This window comes from Rhipicephalus microplus, chromosome 2, assembly GCF_043290135.1.
Source record: "Rhipicephalus microplus isolate Deutch F79 chromosome 2, USDA_Rmic, whole genome shotgun sequence".
Classification (NCBI taxonomy): domain Eukaryota; kingdom Metazoa; phylum Arthropoda; class Arachnida; order Ixodida; family Ixodidae; genus Rhipicephalus; species Rhipicephalus microplus.
Genome location: NC_134701.1, coordinates 218,072,405 through 218,089,325, shown reverse-complemented (window position 1 = coordinate 218,089,325; position 16,921 = coordinate 218,072,405). Strand labels below are relative to the sequence as shown.

General features: G+C 50.2%; 1 protein-coding gene across 2 annotated transcripts in view; it reads left to right on the top strand.

Moving 5' to 3' along the window:
- The window catches only part of LOC142774943 (testis-expressed protein 10), a 117,825-nt gene that overhangs the window by 96,240 nt on the left and 4,664 nt on the right, over nt 1-16,921 (top strand). The window contains exon 14 of one of the 2 annotated variants that reach the window (XM_075876081.1): nt 64-337. The exons of the other annotated variant lie outside the window; for it this stretch is intronic. Within the exon in view, the coding sequence (XP_075732196.1) occupies nt 64-337 (274 nt within the window). The remainder of the gene's footprint in view (nt 1-63; nt 338-16,921) is intronic. 2 annotated transcript variants of the gene reach the window in all.

Here is a 16,921-nt window from a genome sequence, read left to right as displayed (position 1 = left end):
TTGGCCATCAGTCTCCCTTGTGCCATAACGTATCATTTATCAACGTCATCCCTACAATTGCAGGAGGCTTTCCCCCAGATGTCATGCTCAGCTGCCCTGTTAATTGTGCATCTCTGCGGAAGGAGACGCTCGCCCAAGTACCCACCCTGGCTGCTTTCACCACCCTGGGGCCCCCTGACCATCGGCTGTGCTGCAGGACTTTTGTGTGTCGCAGCACAGCTGTCCGGTCCTATGCCAACCTCAATGCCGGCCCTAGTCCAAGCCTTGGCAGGCTTGGCCAAACGCTGGCCAAACATCTTCAATGACCTCGTTGCTCAGTTCTGTCAAGTCCTGGACCGTGAGTGTATTGCACCTAAGGGGCGTTAAAAGAACCAGACATGCAAACTGCGGCGGGGCTAGACTTGGGCTAATTTGTAAGGGGTGATTAGTACTCAAGTAATCTTCACAAAGCCTTCGGGCTCTTACGTGCGTAGTTTTTGTGATAGCAGCCTTGATTGAAATGATGACAATCTCCCCCGCTAACATACACAAGGGGCCAGAAGTTATTACAGACGAATCTCATTTGTTCGAACACGCTTAATTCGAACTTCCGGGTAATTTGAACTCACGATGGGGTCCCGTCAAAGCTATGTGTAGTCTAGTGGGCAAAAACGCCCGGTAATTCGAATGTCCAAGCACTTCCGAGGGTAATTCGAACATACCGCGCTCCAAAAATGCTTGCAGTACCCTGCCCATTCCCGCGGTAGCACCTGCGACAACTCAACGCTGCCCGCGAAGGAAATGAAAAGGTGGTGGTGGTAGTGGTTAGCAGAGGAAAAAGGCACCTAATTTCTAAAGCCCGGTCAGCAGAACGGCACAGTGCCTGGGAATGAAAAGGAAAAAAAAGGCTGCGGTGGAGTGTTTGCTCTCTCTCAAATGCCGATCTGCGATGCGCCCGGGTCACGTTTCTCCCTTTTTCGTCCCTGCCACGTGAAGACCGTTCTCCTTCCAACGCTGCGCGCGAAGAGAGACAGGAAAAAAAAAAGAAAGCTGTCGCTGGGCTTAATGAATGTGAAGCGTGGTTGAAGGAAAGGAAAAGGCACTATCTTCTGCAGCCCTTGCCCCTTGCGGGAGCACAGCTCTGCGCTTTGAGGGTGGGATCTCTCACGTGCCGGTGCCATGCTTCCCACTTTCCCGTCCATGCCACGTAACCCATAGAGTTTCCTAATATACACTAGGGGGAACTCTGGCGCTAGTGTCTATGGGAGCTGCAACACACGGCGTTTCAACGAGCATAGGAATGATGGGTAGTACACACATTTGTATAATATTCATACTTCTGGCCAGCTTTTGGCTCCGTGTGTGTTCCTGTGGCTTGGAGCTATTTTCTCACAAAACAAATATTAGCAAATGTTCAGCGGTTGCACGTCACCATCTTATTTTTTTCGATTAACATTTATAAATCGGGTCACGTTGTTCAAAAGGGTTGAATCTTTCTTTCAAAACAAAACCGAAACACAGCAATAAACGAAGCCACAAGTACGATTCGCCGCCGGCAAGTACGACGACTAGGCAAATGCGTGCACTATCCATCATTCCCATGGTCGCTGAACGATCGCAGCGCCAGAGTCCCCTCTAGTTAACTTTTGTAAACTCTATGACGTAACCCTTCTTCTTTCAACGACACGTGTGATGAGAGCAAAAAAAAAAAAAAAAAAGGTGCCGTGGAGTGTTGGTTTTCTTTCAAATGCCGATCTACTTCTCCCCGCGTGGAGACGCGCCTCCTTTTTCGTCTTGTGCTGGCCATGCTGCGGCTCCGCTATGCAGTCGTCGTTGTCGTCGTCTTTAGAAAGGCACTGCCCCATGCTCCCGACGGGGCTGCAGAAATCAGGGGCCTTTTCCTTCTTCTAACCACTACCACCACCGTCATTAGAAAATGTCGGCGCTGGACATTTTCGCGCGCAACTTCTCTTGCCAGGAGATTGCTAAAGCCGAAGTAGAAATGCTTTGCAAGCTGCGTACAAAATTGATTGACTTGCTGCAAGGCAAGCATGTGCAGACACGCATCATTGATTACTTCAATTAATAACAGATGTTCTGTGATTTGTGAATAAATGAAAGTCTTCTGAATCTTCCCCCTCGTGTGTTAGCTCAATGCACATGTGCCACTGCATGGAGAGCTCTCCGTTTATTTAGCTTTCATTAATTCCAACTTCTTTTAATTCGAACAAATTTTCGGGCCCCTTCAAGTTCGAATTATCGAGATTCGACTGTACTGGCACGGATTTACTTAAAGGGATACTAAAGTCATATAACAATTTACGTCAGAGTGAAAGCTCTATGTACGACTACATCTAAAACAACATTACTGTCAACTGCCGATTTTTCGGACACCCGAATTTTCGGACATGCCCGATAATTCAGACATCTTTGCAGCACCGCCACGAGCCCCATAGAATCAATGTATAAGGAAGTCAGAAATTTCGGACGCTCGAACCCCCCGGAGTCCAATTTTCCGGACTTTTTGACGCGACGGAAGGTCGAAAACGGCTACAGACCTCCAGTGGAAACCACCACAACTGCACCACACGCAATTACGATCTCATAAATGAGCGCGCCGGTCTAGTGTGGTGGCATCTATTGCTTGGACTCGTTGATTGTTAGCGGAGAAACACACACGGCCTCCGAGATTCCTAACACTGGCCGTGTTTATCGTGCAAGGGTGCTTCGCTGACAATCGAAACTATGCACCCAGAAATTTTTTGGCGCCAATAAACTTCCTTTTGCTTTAGCGCTTGTGCTCGTGCGTGCCATTTTGGCTTCCCACGCAGCGCTTTCGTGAAGCGTTTCACCACTTCGAACTAGAACTAACCGTCACACCGATTTGGTCTGGCCACGCTGGCTATCTTGAATGTTTACCAGCGCCACCTCCAGAGTACCCGAGGCACCGTCGCCTGCCGTCGCGCCGTTTTGGTTACACAGCCCACATGATGTTTGGCTAGCCTAATGCGTGATTGTGTGATCGTGTGGAGTGTGCTCTGCAAGGCTAAGCCTAGGTGCTTCAACGCTCGTCAGCAAACTCCTCTGTTCACATCGTGAGGATTTCGCTTGCCTGCGATGGCCCCCACTCCGCCTTCGTCGTCCTCGCCGATGGCATCGAAGCGCGGAAAACAGTACTGTCGGTTAACGATGGAGAAAAAAGCCGCCACTGCAGCTCTAACACCGGCTGCCCTGACGGCACCCGCTGTCGGCTGCATGCATTTTTTTTTAACGGCTCTTTTCAGAGCCACCCCTCTGATGCTTTGGCAGAGTTCCGGAAGTCTGGTACTTTGACCTTGACCCTCTTGATCCGAGAAATATCAATGAAATGGTGCGTTTTTCGCTTGCATTAAGAAATATTAGCAAAATGGTGCGTTTTTTTTCGCTTGCATTGAAAATTATTAGTAAAATAATGCATTTTCTTGCTTGTATTCATTTTTTCAGACTGCCCAAATTTTCAGACGGTTTTTGGCTCCCTAGATGGTCCGAAAAATTGGCAGTTGACTGTATTATGAACAACAGTGCCTTACTTACTGAGAAATTAAGGTAAATGCATAAGAACACAAGTACCGCAGCAGGACATTTTCAAAATGATTCCGGTGACATCAGACGGACCGCCTACAATTAATCACTAATAATTGATCTAGCTGCTCTAAAGAACTTTTGTCACTAGTCCCGTTAATTAGGGAGGCGATCGCCGGGCTAATTCCAAGGGCCGAAGTATCGGCCCCCCGAACCGCAACACGAAAGCGTAGACAATTTAGATGTGGTCCTTTTTGGCGCGCCAGCGGATGCCGGCTGTGGCCCAAAGAACAAGTCGGAGCCGAGTGTTGATAAACAAAACAAAATTATATTCTCAATAAAGGCAGATCGAAAACATTACACAAAAATGCACACTCCACAATAGTTGCATACAATATGTCACCAATCAAACAACGTACTACACAGTACAATCAGCCACACTCGAAACAATGGACACAGACAACAATACGCTCTACAATGCAGTCGCATGCATTGAACAACCAAGACACTTAAAGAGTTAGAAAACTTATTCAGTCCAAAGTTCTTGGAACAAAAGTCTGAATGATACTCTTCCGAGAATCACTCACTCAAAGTCCAGCGTTATTGTTGTTCGGCTGCCCCCGAGGTTTCTCTTCCTGGAAACCTCTTTCGTTTCGCTGCCACCGAAGTTTCTCTTCCAGGAAACCTCACGTCTTCACTTGGCCGCTCTCCAAGCTTCAAACTTCTTCGCCGGAAACACGTCGGCTTCACACTCGCAGCTGTTGCCACGCGTCTTCGCTCGATAGCGGTAGACACACGCTCTTGCCTGTAGCTCGAGCCTTCACCCCTCAGGTGGAAATCCTCTTGTTCTGCTTTGTCACTACGGACAAAACCTTCGCCGACTTCACGGCGGAATACCCTACGCGCTCTGGCACTAACTTCCGTCTTCTCCTCATCTCTCATCTCGGCTGCTCAATTAAATACCTTCCGCGCGAGATTCCAGAAAGTTCTCATCATTTCGGCGGCGCGATGCGCATAGAAGGCTGGGGGAAAGGGCAAGACGATACGGGGGCCGTCCGCGACGGATGACTCAACCCGGCATCACCACGCCCCTTTCCATCGAAAAATTTCGAGGGCTTGCTCAGCCGCCGATGTGGGGTGAGAAAGTTCGTCGGCGAACCTACGCTTCCGAGGGGAGAGGGACGCGTGCCCGGGGAGTCTTTGGATGCTTGTTTTTTTTTTTTAATCGTTGACCTCGCGGCGTCACTCCGGCGTTTCGTCGCGAGAATTTGGCGGCGCGCCCTTTTTTGAGCGCTCGTTTTGTGACACTGCCCCCCACTTTAAGAATATTATCTCATAATATTCAAAACCACACAAACGAGCGCGAACAGTCCCCACACTCTCAAAGACTGTAACATAGTCTGTCGCTCATGACACTTCACATTCACAATAGACCACTCAGTACAGTTGTACATTACAATTCAATCTCACAACACATAGAATATATACACAGGTACATGAATACAATACTCCATCACATACTTCAAGCAATACAAATGTACAAAGGTCTGTCTTTACAACAATTGTACCATATTATACATCCCATTACCGTTACAAAAATTTTGATTCACTTGACATACAGTTGTGACACAGGACAACAACCACATTAACATATAGCACTGTCAAACACTTCCCGAATCGACCTAGACACCTATCCGGTGCATTTCGAGCGGCGCTTGCGCCCTTTCTTGCGGTGCTCTCTCGATCTCTTATTGTTTTTGCTCGTTTTGTTCCGGCGAGCCCCTTCCAACGACGGTATCTGAGGCGGCGTCTCAGCCATCATTGTCACTTCCGACACTGTTAACGGGTCATAACGTTCAACCGACCCTGTCGCCCGCTTGTTCATGTCACGACATTGGGCCTGGCCGGCCGACTCCGTCACCTTTTCATTGTCGGTCGGTTGAGGTCGAGCCGACGTAAGTACAGCTGCCCAGCACGTAAACTCCTTCAATACGATCACGTTCTCATTCACTGTCTCTTGCACCGCGGCTTCACCTTGGGTTCGAGTGAGATCCGTCACGGGATGCTCCTCCACTGTATCTCGCGGTCGCTGGGTTGGCGAGGACTCTATCTTAGGGTCTCCTCCAAAACCTTCTGGATCATTCGGCCCTCGCGCCCCGACGATGTGTCCGATGACGAGGTCGTACAGGGGGGTCGTCATGCATAGAGCAGTAACCTTCCCGCTGAAGTACGGGGTTTCGACCTCAATCTCTGCTTCGGGAAGCATCTGAACCGTACTGTCAATTAGGCAAACTGGTTTCGTTTCACCTGTTAACTCACTTTCTCGTACCAAATTTCTTCGCACGATAACAGTGGAGCTACCGGTATCTCTTAACACCGTAACCTTTTTGCCCGCAACTTTTCCAGGCAGCGTTGGCATTCCCTTCGTAACACCGGTTGGCTGTTTTGTCATTACAGCACGCACAATAGGAATTTTCTCCCCATTTTTCAACTCTACGAATCCGTCGGTGATGGCATTATCATCGGATTTCGGTGCTGCTAGCACACAGGATACCTGGTGAGTTTGACTCGCTCCGTTTCGACATGCGTATGCTTCGTGCCCAGTCTGACCACACTTGAAATATTTTAATACCGTAGGGCTCGTAAAGATCGTTCGGCAGTTGTTCGCGCGATGACCCACTCGGTTACACAGAAAACATCGCGGAACACTCTCTGGTGCACGCTTCTTTTGTTCGGGTGCCGAATTTTTCGAATCTTCGGGACACTCCTCCTTGACCTTGGCCAAATTTGTGCCACCTTGCGCTTCCAAGAATTGATCAGCTAATTCAAGCATGTCTTCCAGTGACTCAGCCTTCCTCTCTTTCAAGTACAGCGACAGGCTTGGGTGGCAACTAGTAAGAAATTGTTCTCTAATTAGGAGCTCTCTAAGCTCATCGTACTCCTGCGCTGTCCCTGAAAGTTCAATCCATCTGTCGAAATAATGGCTAAGTCGGGCGGCGTACTGCGTAGCCGTCTCACCATCAGCTGGCTTTCCTGTCCGAAATCTGTCCCGGAATTCTTCCACAGTAAATCTAAATCGCTTCAGCAAAGCAGCTTTCACCTTTGCATAGTTGGCTGCATCGGTCGGCGTCAGCCTGCTGTACACACTGAGCGCTTCACCACTCAAGCAAGTACTCAAAGCAGTTGCCCATTGATGTTCCGGCCAATTCTGGCTCCTTGCAATCGTCTCAAATCTAAAGGTACGCGTCAAGGTCGTCCTTCCTTTCATCAAATGCTACGAGCAGCTTGCTTGGGTTCAAGCGGAAGCCGTGTTCCTCCCGTTCGCTGCTTTCAACTCTAGCTTGGACCGGAGTTTCACTTCGCTGCTGCAAATGGAGCCGCTTGAGTTCCATCTCGTGCTTCTGCTGCCGTTCCCTTTCAGCTATCTCCGCTTCTCTTTCTTCTTACAGCTGTCGCTCCTTTGCTTCTCTTTCTATTCTCGCCCTTTCAGCTGCCAACTTTTCTTTCTCCAGCTCCAACCTCAATTGCAGCTCTCTTTCTTCTCTCGCTCTCTCAGCTGCCAACCTCTCTCGCTCTAACTCAGCTGCTTTTTCTTCCTTGGCCCTCTCAGCTTCCAACCTCTCTCTCTCCCTTCTTTTTCCGCTTTGGCTCTTTCGACCGCCACCCTTTCTTTTTTCAGCTCAGCTGCCTTTTCTTCTTTGTCCCTCTCTTTTTCTTCTTTTTCCTTCTGGGTGACCCACTTCCGTAGTTCAGAGCCAGAAAGACCCATCTTCTCACCAAGAGCGACTAACTTTTCGAGATCCATTGTGTCTCGCAAATAAAACCTTCCAGCGTGCAAAAAATATGTGCCCAAATCAGTATATCGGAACACTCTCCTGCACTCGTTAACGAGAACACTGAGCAACACACAAAATCATTCCGATAGCACTATCAACAACTCGAGGCTCTTTCTCACTACTTTGGGCACACTGTGCACCAAAAGGTCCTTGTCGCGGACGCCAGATTAATTGTCACAGGGTCCCGTTAATTCGGGAGGCGATGGCCGGGCTAATTCCAAGGGCCGAAGTATCGGCCCCCCGAACCGCACCACGAAAGCGTGGACAATTTAGAAGTGGTCCTTTTTGGCGGACGCCGGCTGTGGCCCAAAGAACAAGTCGGAGCCGAGAGTTGATAAACAAAACAAAATTATATTCTCAATAATGGCAGATCGAAAACAATACACAAGAATGCACACTCCACAATAGTTGCATACAATATGTCACCAATCAAACAACGTACTACACAGTACAATCAGCCACACTCGAAACAACGGACACAGACAACAATACGCTCTATAATGCAGTCGCATGCATTGAACAACCAAGACACTTAAAGACTAAAGAGTTAGAAAACTTATTCAGTCCAAAGTTCTTGGAACAAAAGTCTGAATGATACTTTTCCGAGAATCACTCCTTCAAAGACCAGCGTTGTTGTCGTTCGGCTGCCCCCGAGGTTTCTCTTCCAGGAAACCTCTGTCGTTCCGCTGCCCCCGAAGTTCCTCTTCCAGGAAACCTGACGTCTTCACTTGGCCGCTCTCCAAGCTTCAAACTTCTTCGCCAGAAACACGGCGGCTTCACACTCGCAGCTGTTGCCACGCGTCTTCGCTCAATAGCGGTAAACACACGCTCTTGCCTGTAGCTCGAGCCTTCACCCCTCAGGTGGAAATCCTCTTGTTCTCCTGCTTTGTCACCACGGACAAAACCTTCGCCGACTACACAGCGGAATACCCTACGCGCTCTGGCGCTAACTTCCATTTTCTCCTCATCTCTCATCTCGGCTGCTCGATTAAATACTTTCCGCGCGAGATTCCAGAAAGTTCTTGTCATTTCGTCGGCGCGATGCGCAGCGAAGGCTGGGGGAAAGGGCGAGACGATACGGGGGCCGTCCGCGACGGATGACTCAACCCGGCATCACCAGGCCCCTTTCCATAGAGAAATTTCGAGGGCTTGCTCGGCCGCCGATGTGGGGTGAGGGGGTTCGTCGGCGAACCTACGCTTCCGAGGGGAGAGAGACGCGTGCCCGGGGAGTCTTTGGATGCCTGTTTTCTTTTTTTTTTTTATTCGTTGACCTCGCGGCGTCACTCCGGCGTTTTGTCGCGAGAATTTGGCGGCGCGCCCTTTTTTGAGCGCTCGTTTTGAGACAACCTTCCATGCACCCAGAGACGAAAAAAAATGCTGTGTGTTCGTTTCTGTTTGATTCATTAAAGAAAGAACCGCCGGACGTTATGATGCTTGGGGAATGGCGTGAGTGGTTCAAAAATTCAATTTTCACGTGGTTACATGGGACAGGTAGTGCCATCTAGCGGGGCGCTGTTGAGTCAAGAGTGTCTGCAATCTTTAAGCCAATGGCGAGAAATTGATCAATGGCCCTTGTTGCTGCTGTGGCTCCCGCTGCTTTCGGTCTGCTTCTACTAGCGCAGTAAAGCCAGGCAACGTTCTGCACGCCAATAGTGACGTGAGTCTGTCAGGTCGGTTCGCTTCTTGAGGCGTCCAGCCGGTCCGCTTTTTGAGGCGGGTGATTTGAAGTGCACTTACCCAATGCGGACCACTAAAACGTGATTTTATTTCGAAATAGGTCCTTCTTTGGCACAAAGGTAACACTAAGAGGATTCTGGACAGCCATTTCAACAATCAACGTCGACTTAATAATTGACTTTAGTATCCCTTTAAGCTGAGTTTTTCGTCATCTCACCTCCGTGGAGAAAGATTCTGCGTAGAATCTGAAATGGTAAAAAACTTTGGCTGAACATTGTGGATAGCATGTTTGCCTTCCTATCATGTCAGTAGTAATTTCTCATGTTGCATCTGAAAGTGTGTAAAACTCAGGCTGGTACAGTTGTTGGAACATTCTCTTTTAAAGGGACTGTCTACTCCTCAGAAAAAATTATCCGAATGTGGTGAAAATGAAAAAAATCGTTGATCACATCGGCGGCAACGAGTATACTTTTGTCCTATAAAAAAGGAATTATAATGTAACGGGGTTTATTTGCAGAGCAGAACGCAGAAAGTGAAGCAGTCAGCAGCGTCCGGCCAAGCGCAGCAAGCATGAGCTTATGTTGATGGCGATGCCCCTGAGGCACCGAGAAATGCCGCTGAAGCTCCTCTTCTTCACTACAATCGCCCTCCGCACAAAAAGACGCCATCCTGGCGGATTAGGGAGAAGAAACGACTAATGGGTCATAATATGGCTTGAGACGAGAGACGTGGACAGTGTCGCGGCCGCGGTAGCATAGGTCTATGGATGGGATGATGGGCTCCACGATATAGTACACGAGTGACGTTTGCTCTACAACGCGGTATGGCCCGATGTATTTGGAAAGAAGTTTTGCAAAGCGGCCAGGCGCGGTAGCAGGTGCCCGAAGCCATACCAATGAACCAGGTGAAAAGTTTGGAGCAGAACGGTCCCCAGTCTGGCGGGATTGCTGCTGCCACTGGTCCTCGGTAGAAAAAGAGCGGGCAAGCTGGCGGCATTCTTCAGCATGTCGGGCAGCTTCGGACAGAGTTGTACTTTCGGACTCATAAGGTTTATATGGAAGAATAGTGTCTACTGTATTTGAAGGTTCTCGTCCGTACAGAAGAAAGTATGGTGAAAACCCAGTAGTAGCTTGTACGGCAGTATTATACGCGTAGGTAACGAACGGAAGAACTTGGTCCCAATTTGAATGATCAGAGGCGACGTACATCGACAGCATACTGCCAAGAGTACGGTTGAAGCGCTTCGTCACGCCATTCGTTTGAGGGTGGTACGCTGTACTTGTGCGGTGCACGATTCCGCATTCGTTGAGTAATACCTTCAAGGCGTCAGAAAGGAAAGCACGGCCTCTGTCACTTAAGGGGGGAGGCTACCTTCGAAGGGCAACTTTTTTGCTTGTTGAGATATCTTAATGAAATTTTCAGGGTACACTAATAGCAAAGCCATTTGAATAACCACAAAGTTTCATGCAGTTATGTTCACTGGTTCCCAAGTTACAGCCATTTATCAGGGTAGTCCACATGGGTCCCTTAGTCAGGGTCTGGAGAGCTTGAAAAATGTGCTAGCACTGTGAAATTCACTATGATGATTCCTGGATAGGTGCTTTGGGGCAAGACAGAGCCCTTTTTTTAAATTTCCTTGCCAAAAAATGTTAGCAGAGCACTGAATTTAGTGTTCACAATTTGGCTCTCATCAATGAAGTTTTAGTTAATTATTACAAATTACAGACACAATAACTTGAAAAAGCGGGCTTGTCTTGCCCTGGGCAATTTATTAAGGTGCATAATAAAAAAAACCTGATAGAAATCAGACCAGCAGTTCCAGAGAGATCACTTGACTAAGCAGCCTCACTGGCCAAAAATGTCATTCTGAGAAAATTGACTTCGAAAGTTTCAAACATTTATTATGGTCTAAAATGACCCTGCAGAGTAGCTAGATGTGTCCTTAGGCTCTCTTTTTCTTTGCCGCTTTTCCTGCTTCTCATTCGTCCGTTTCTGAGCCTTTCTCAGACGCAGAGAGTCTTTCTCCGCAGCTCGTTGAATGGTTAGGTGGCCAGGTGTGAGTCCCACTGATGACGACAACTCTTGGGTGGCCCTGTAGCAGCCGGCATTATACCGCAAAACTGCGTCATGCAGTGCTGTCTCGACAGCAATCAATGATGCATGTTGCTCCTTGGGCATCAAGGACCATAGGACAGAATGGAATGACTCCGATGCATTTTGCGTCTTTGCTCCCAGGCAGCGTTGCAGTAGAGAAGCCTGCGAAAGGCGCTGGTAGACTGGCAGCAGCGCTTCTGCAACGTAGCCCGGAAGATTGTATTTGTGCTTTGGAGGTGACACGCCATTCCCCTTGCAGGCATTATGACGCCACCACGAGTCTGCACCTTCCGGGCACAAGTCATGGTGAGGATCCTCGTCAGTTGAGGTGACGTGATAATATGACGCCATCACTGCACGCTGCATTGCAGCCACATTGTTTGAATTGTTCCGCAGTGCCCAGCCATAATAGTCAGTCTGTGAGTTTATCAATAAGGGCTTTTGTCAATCTGCCCTTCCCTCCCAGAGCCTGTTCGCTTTTCTGCACAAGATTACTTAGGGCTGTGCCCATCCTCTTCCGGACATGGTTCAAGCATTCTTCTTTCACAATAGGGACTAGCCCATAAACATTGTCTTGTTGAAGGGCAGAGAATGTGGCGCTGTCCCCATCAGATACAATGGTTGCATACCGGAGGTTATGGAGGTTATGCTTGGACAGTGAACGTGAGAACAGAGTTACAGCTGCTTCAACCTCCATCCTCCCAGACTTGGCATCAGTGTTTTTTTGGCACACATGGTGCTTCAACCAGCTTGCATAGCCCTCGTCTTCAGGCTTCGGTCCTACCTGGCAGCCGAGACACTGATTCGACAAAACTACAGCATCCAAGATGAGGCCTGTGTGATACTCGATGATTGCACCAACTCCAATGTGAGATGTATGTCCGCGCTTATGCCACGTGCCATCATAGTTCACAGTAATGTCCTTGCAGAAAGATGGGTCCATCTCCTTGTACACCTTTTTCACAGCAGAAGCCGATTCTTCATAGAATTTATCCAGGGTCTGTTGCTGTGGTTCTCTGAATTGCTTCAGGTGCCTCTGTAAAGTTCTGTGGTGCAGGCCACGGTGGGAAACATTCATAGTTGCCCAAAAGTCGTTGAGGGCTGTCTGTCCCTTCCCTATTTGTTTCATGGCCGTAATGGCTCTTATATTCACGTCGAAGGCCATTGACTCATTCTGACGAGCAGAGCTCCACGAACTTGAAACTATTCCACAATGTGGACATACCAGCTCAAGCTTCGTGGCAAGTCCAAGCTGGGTGCCTCCTTGAACTTTCATCCCGGTCGCGAGGCAGCGCGGGCACGGGGTCTTGGACAGCATGTCGCTAAGGGCATCCCCTTGCACGAGGAAATATCTCTCGCCTTCGGTCGTAGCGGTGGCAGCTTCGGGTTCAGGCATAATCGCTTGAAACTTCCTCTCGGTCGCTGGCATAGCGCCAAGCTTTCGTTGCACAGCAGCACGTTCTCTCTCCGCCGTCGCCAACTCCTCGCACGTCCGAAAACGTGTTTGGATGTGCACAGTCAACGACGTGGTCTCACTGTTCGGGGCCGGAATCAATGCGGTTGGCGAGCGCGACACACCAGGCGCACTTGAGCACGAAACACCAGCCTCACTCGTCACGACGGATCCTTGTGCCGATGGTGTAGAAGTCTCGTCGCTAGAAGCGTCGACGCAATCGTCTTGAAAAGATGAAGCGGAAGCGTCGACGCAATCGTCTTGAAAAGATGAAGCGGAAGCGTCGGTGCAACTGTCGCCGCGCGTGGGCGTGCAGGTGAGCTTCGCCATGCGTACGAGCTTCAGCTGACGCTTTCTTGAACCGAACGCGTGCCGAGTCTTGAACTTCGAAATGCCCATCGTGACCGTCAGCGCAACAATCCGCGTCCCGTGAACACGGCAGAAGATCGTCTCGTGAGGACGGTAGTGATCGTCTCGTAAAGACGGTAGAAGATCGTCTCGTGAAGACGGTAGAAGATCGTCTCGTGGAGACGGTGTAAGATAGAGGAGCACGTGTGACGACCGATCGGAATGATGGCAAACGGGGCACACAAAGAACGCCGGCATTGCAAGCGCCGGTGCAGACGACGAGCCGGCGCATGCCGTAGAAGCAGCTATGTCATCGCGCGCAGCAGCCAATAGGAGCCGTGCGTTCCCCCATTCCCTCGAGAGGCGCGCGCTTGATCCAATCGCGGCTTCGCATCCAGGCAGCGGGACATTCGAAAGCTTCCGCGAGCCCCCCAATCGTGAGGGACTCCCGCCTCGGAGCGCCACCGGCACTGCCGCGGGTGGCGAAAAAAAAAGCGCAAGAATTCACGAGCAAAACAACATCAAGATGGCGGCGATCGGCCGAGCGGTTGGGAAATGGCGAGCGCGCGAAGTTGGGGTATTTTTGGCGCTCGCTCGCCGCTTGCCGGCTGCCGCGGCATGCTATAAAATTTATTTGACGTACTTTCGCGATGAATTAGACATTGATATTTACAGTAGAGGCAGTTTATGAGTCATACTGCCCGAGTATGTGGTTTTCAAAAAATCAACTTTTTCGCGATTTTTCGGTTTTCAAAGGGCGCGTCCCCTCTTAAGAGCTCGCAAGGGGCACCATGACGCAGAATGAAACGTTGCAACAGAAACGTTCCAACGTCACGGGCTGTGGCAGTCGGCAGCGCGGCTGTTTCGACATAGCGTGTCAGATGGTCTATCGCAACAATAATCCAGCGATTACCAGCTAGAGTTGATGGTAGTGGTCCGTAAATGTCAATGCCGACGCAATCGAAAGGTCGACTAGGACAAGGAAGAGGTTGTGACGGGTAGACTTGCCCGGGAGGTAACTTTTGTCGTTGGTACTGAGCACACGAGCGAATGAATTTTCGCACGTAGTTATACATGCCACGCCAATAAAATGTGAGTCGAAGCCTGGCGTATGTCTTGAAGAGGCCTGCGTGGGCGCACTGTGGGTCCGCGTGAAAAGCTTCGCAGATAGCAGCTCGAAGATGGCGGGGTATCACAAGGAGACACTTGCGACCGTCAGAAAGATAGTTGCGTCGATAAAGATCATCCCTTAGGCAAAAGTTGCTAGCCTGGCGGCGGAGAGCACGAGACGGCGAAGGAGTGAGAGGATCAGAAAGAATGCTTATGAGGCCACTGATCCAGGGATCCTTTCGTTGTTCCACCGTCATGTTGCGCAAGGCGGATGACGCAAGCGCAGGCTCAAGGGAAGAGAGGCGAACACCTTCATCCGATATGGGTGAGCGAGAAAGGGCGTCGGCATCCGTGTGCTTACGACCAGATCTGTAAATAACGTGGATGTCGTATTCCTGAAGTTTGAGCGCCCAGCGAGCAAGTCGACCGGAAGGGTCTTTAAGTGTGGATAGCCAACAAAGGGCGTGGTGGTCAGTGACGACGTCGAATGCGTGACCATACAGGTAGGGGCGAAATTTTCCAAGGGCCCAAATAATAGCTAAACACTCTTTCTCGGTCACAAAGTAGTTAGCCTCGGCTTTCGTCAAAGTTCGGATCGCGTAGGCGATGACATATTCATCAAACCCTGCCTTTCGTTGCGCGAGCACAGCGCCAAGTCCAACACCGCTGGCATCAGTATGAACCTCCGTGGGAGCGGCAGGATCGTAGTGGCGGAGGATGGGTGGTGAAGTCAGCAGGTGGCGTAATTTGGTGAGTGCATCGTTGCATGCTGGTGACCAGGTGGAAAGGTCCTTGTCGCCGCTAAGAAGGTTCGTAAGGGGCGCACATACGGAAGCGAAATTTCTAATAAAGCGTCGGAAGTATGACGACAAACCGACAAAACTTCTAAGTTCCTTCAAGTTCTTTGGCTTCGGAAACTCGGCGACTGCTCGAAGCTTGGCGGGGTCGGGAAATATGCCGTCCCCCGATACGACGTGGCCAAGAATGGTGAGCTGCCGGGCACCAAAACGACACTTCTTGAGATTGAGTTGAAGGCCGGCGTCGGTGAGACGTGTGAGGACGTGCTCGAGACGATTTAAATGGGTGTCGAAATCGGTGGAAAAGACAACTACGTCATCGAGGTAGCATAAACATGTGTTCCACATGAGGCCTTGTAAAATAGTGTCCATCATTCTTTCGAAAGTGGCTGGAGCGTTACAAAGGCCTAAAGGCATAACGTTAAACTCGTATAATCCATCAGGTGTGACAAATGCTGTTTTCAGTCGGTCAGATGCTTCCATAGGAACTTGCCAGTATCCAGACCGTAAATCCAGCGAAGAGAAGTATTCTGCTCCCTGCAAACAGTCAAGGACGTCGTCTATTCGCGGTAACAAGTAAACGTCCTTGCGGGTGATCTTGTTTAAACGTCGATAGTCCACACAGAACCGAATGGAGCCGTCCTTCTTAACAAGAACGACCGGTGACGCCCAGGGACTGTTAGAAGGCTGTACAATACCCCGCTGGAGCATGTCAGCAACCTGGTCGTCAATAACACGGCGCTCCGACGCTGAGACTCGGTAGGGGCGCTGCCGTAGAGGCGTATGGCTTCCTGTGTCAATCTTGTGAGATATGTTCGATGTGCGACTGAGGCCAGAAGCGTGGCTGTCAAAAGAAGTACGAAACTTTTGCAGCAGGTTCACTAACTGGCTTCGTTTTGAAGGAGACGTTGCGACATCGATGGAGCGGTGGAAAGCGTCTAGGAGTGACTGGTCAACAACAGAGTCAGAAATGAGTGCGCTGAGGTCCGTAGAAAGTAAACTAGATGGAGCGTCAAAAATGCGACGGGCGTCGATCGAATGCACGTGACCGAGACATTCACCATAGAATAAAGGTAAAGGCCCTTCTAGCGTATTGTACACGAGCGTCTTCGTGACGCCATGGTGGAGAGTAAGGAGAGCAATGGGCAGTGGAGAACATTTGCGTTGAATGAACAGGGCAGAGGGCGTAAATAAAACATCACCGTCGGAAATAGCGTCACACGACACAGTCACCAGCAGAGAAGAGCGCGGTGGTACGGTGGTGTCGTCGGAAACAAACAGTTTATAACACGGCAGGGAGGCTTAGACAGCGTCAACATCAGGAAGTGCAGATAGCTCAAGTTCAGCGCGACAGCAGTCAATGACGGCATTATTATTCACAAGGAAGTCCCAGCCGAGTATCATGTCATGGGAACACGAGGGCAGCACTACAAATTCGGCGATATACACAATCCCTTCGATGACGACTCGTGTGGTACTGGCTGCGAGAGGTGTTACACTTTGTGCGTTAGCCGTTCTAAGAGAGAGGCCGGATAATGGCATCAGAACTTTGCGGAGTTTGCGGCACAGGTTTATGGAAAGGACGGATAGAGCGGCTCCGGTGTCGACAAGCGCCATGACGACGGTACCATCGACTGACACTTCAGTGACGTTAGCTCGACAGGGGCGAGGACTTGTGCATGGCGACGGGGATGCAGTTCGTGCCTCGGGAACTGCGGCCGTCAGTTTTCCTGGTCGGTGGGTCCGGCATGGCGACGCATAGGGGAAAGCGAACGTCGACGTGGAGATGGGGAGCGGCGGGTCGGGCCGTGTGGACGATCAGAAGGAAAGGAAGAGGCAGGAGGGCTTGAAGGCGTAGAAGAAAACTGAGGGTCGAAAGAGGGCATTCGTCGAATGTTCTGAGCAGCCTGGCGACGACGACAATAACGTGCCACGTGGCCAACACCACCACAAGCAAAACATATGGGACGGTTGTCATAGGTCCGCCATTGTTTGGAGTAGACTCCGACTTGCGGTTGGGGGGCAGAAAACTGCTGCCGAGGTGGTATCGGCATAGGCGGCGGTGA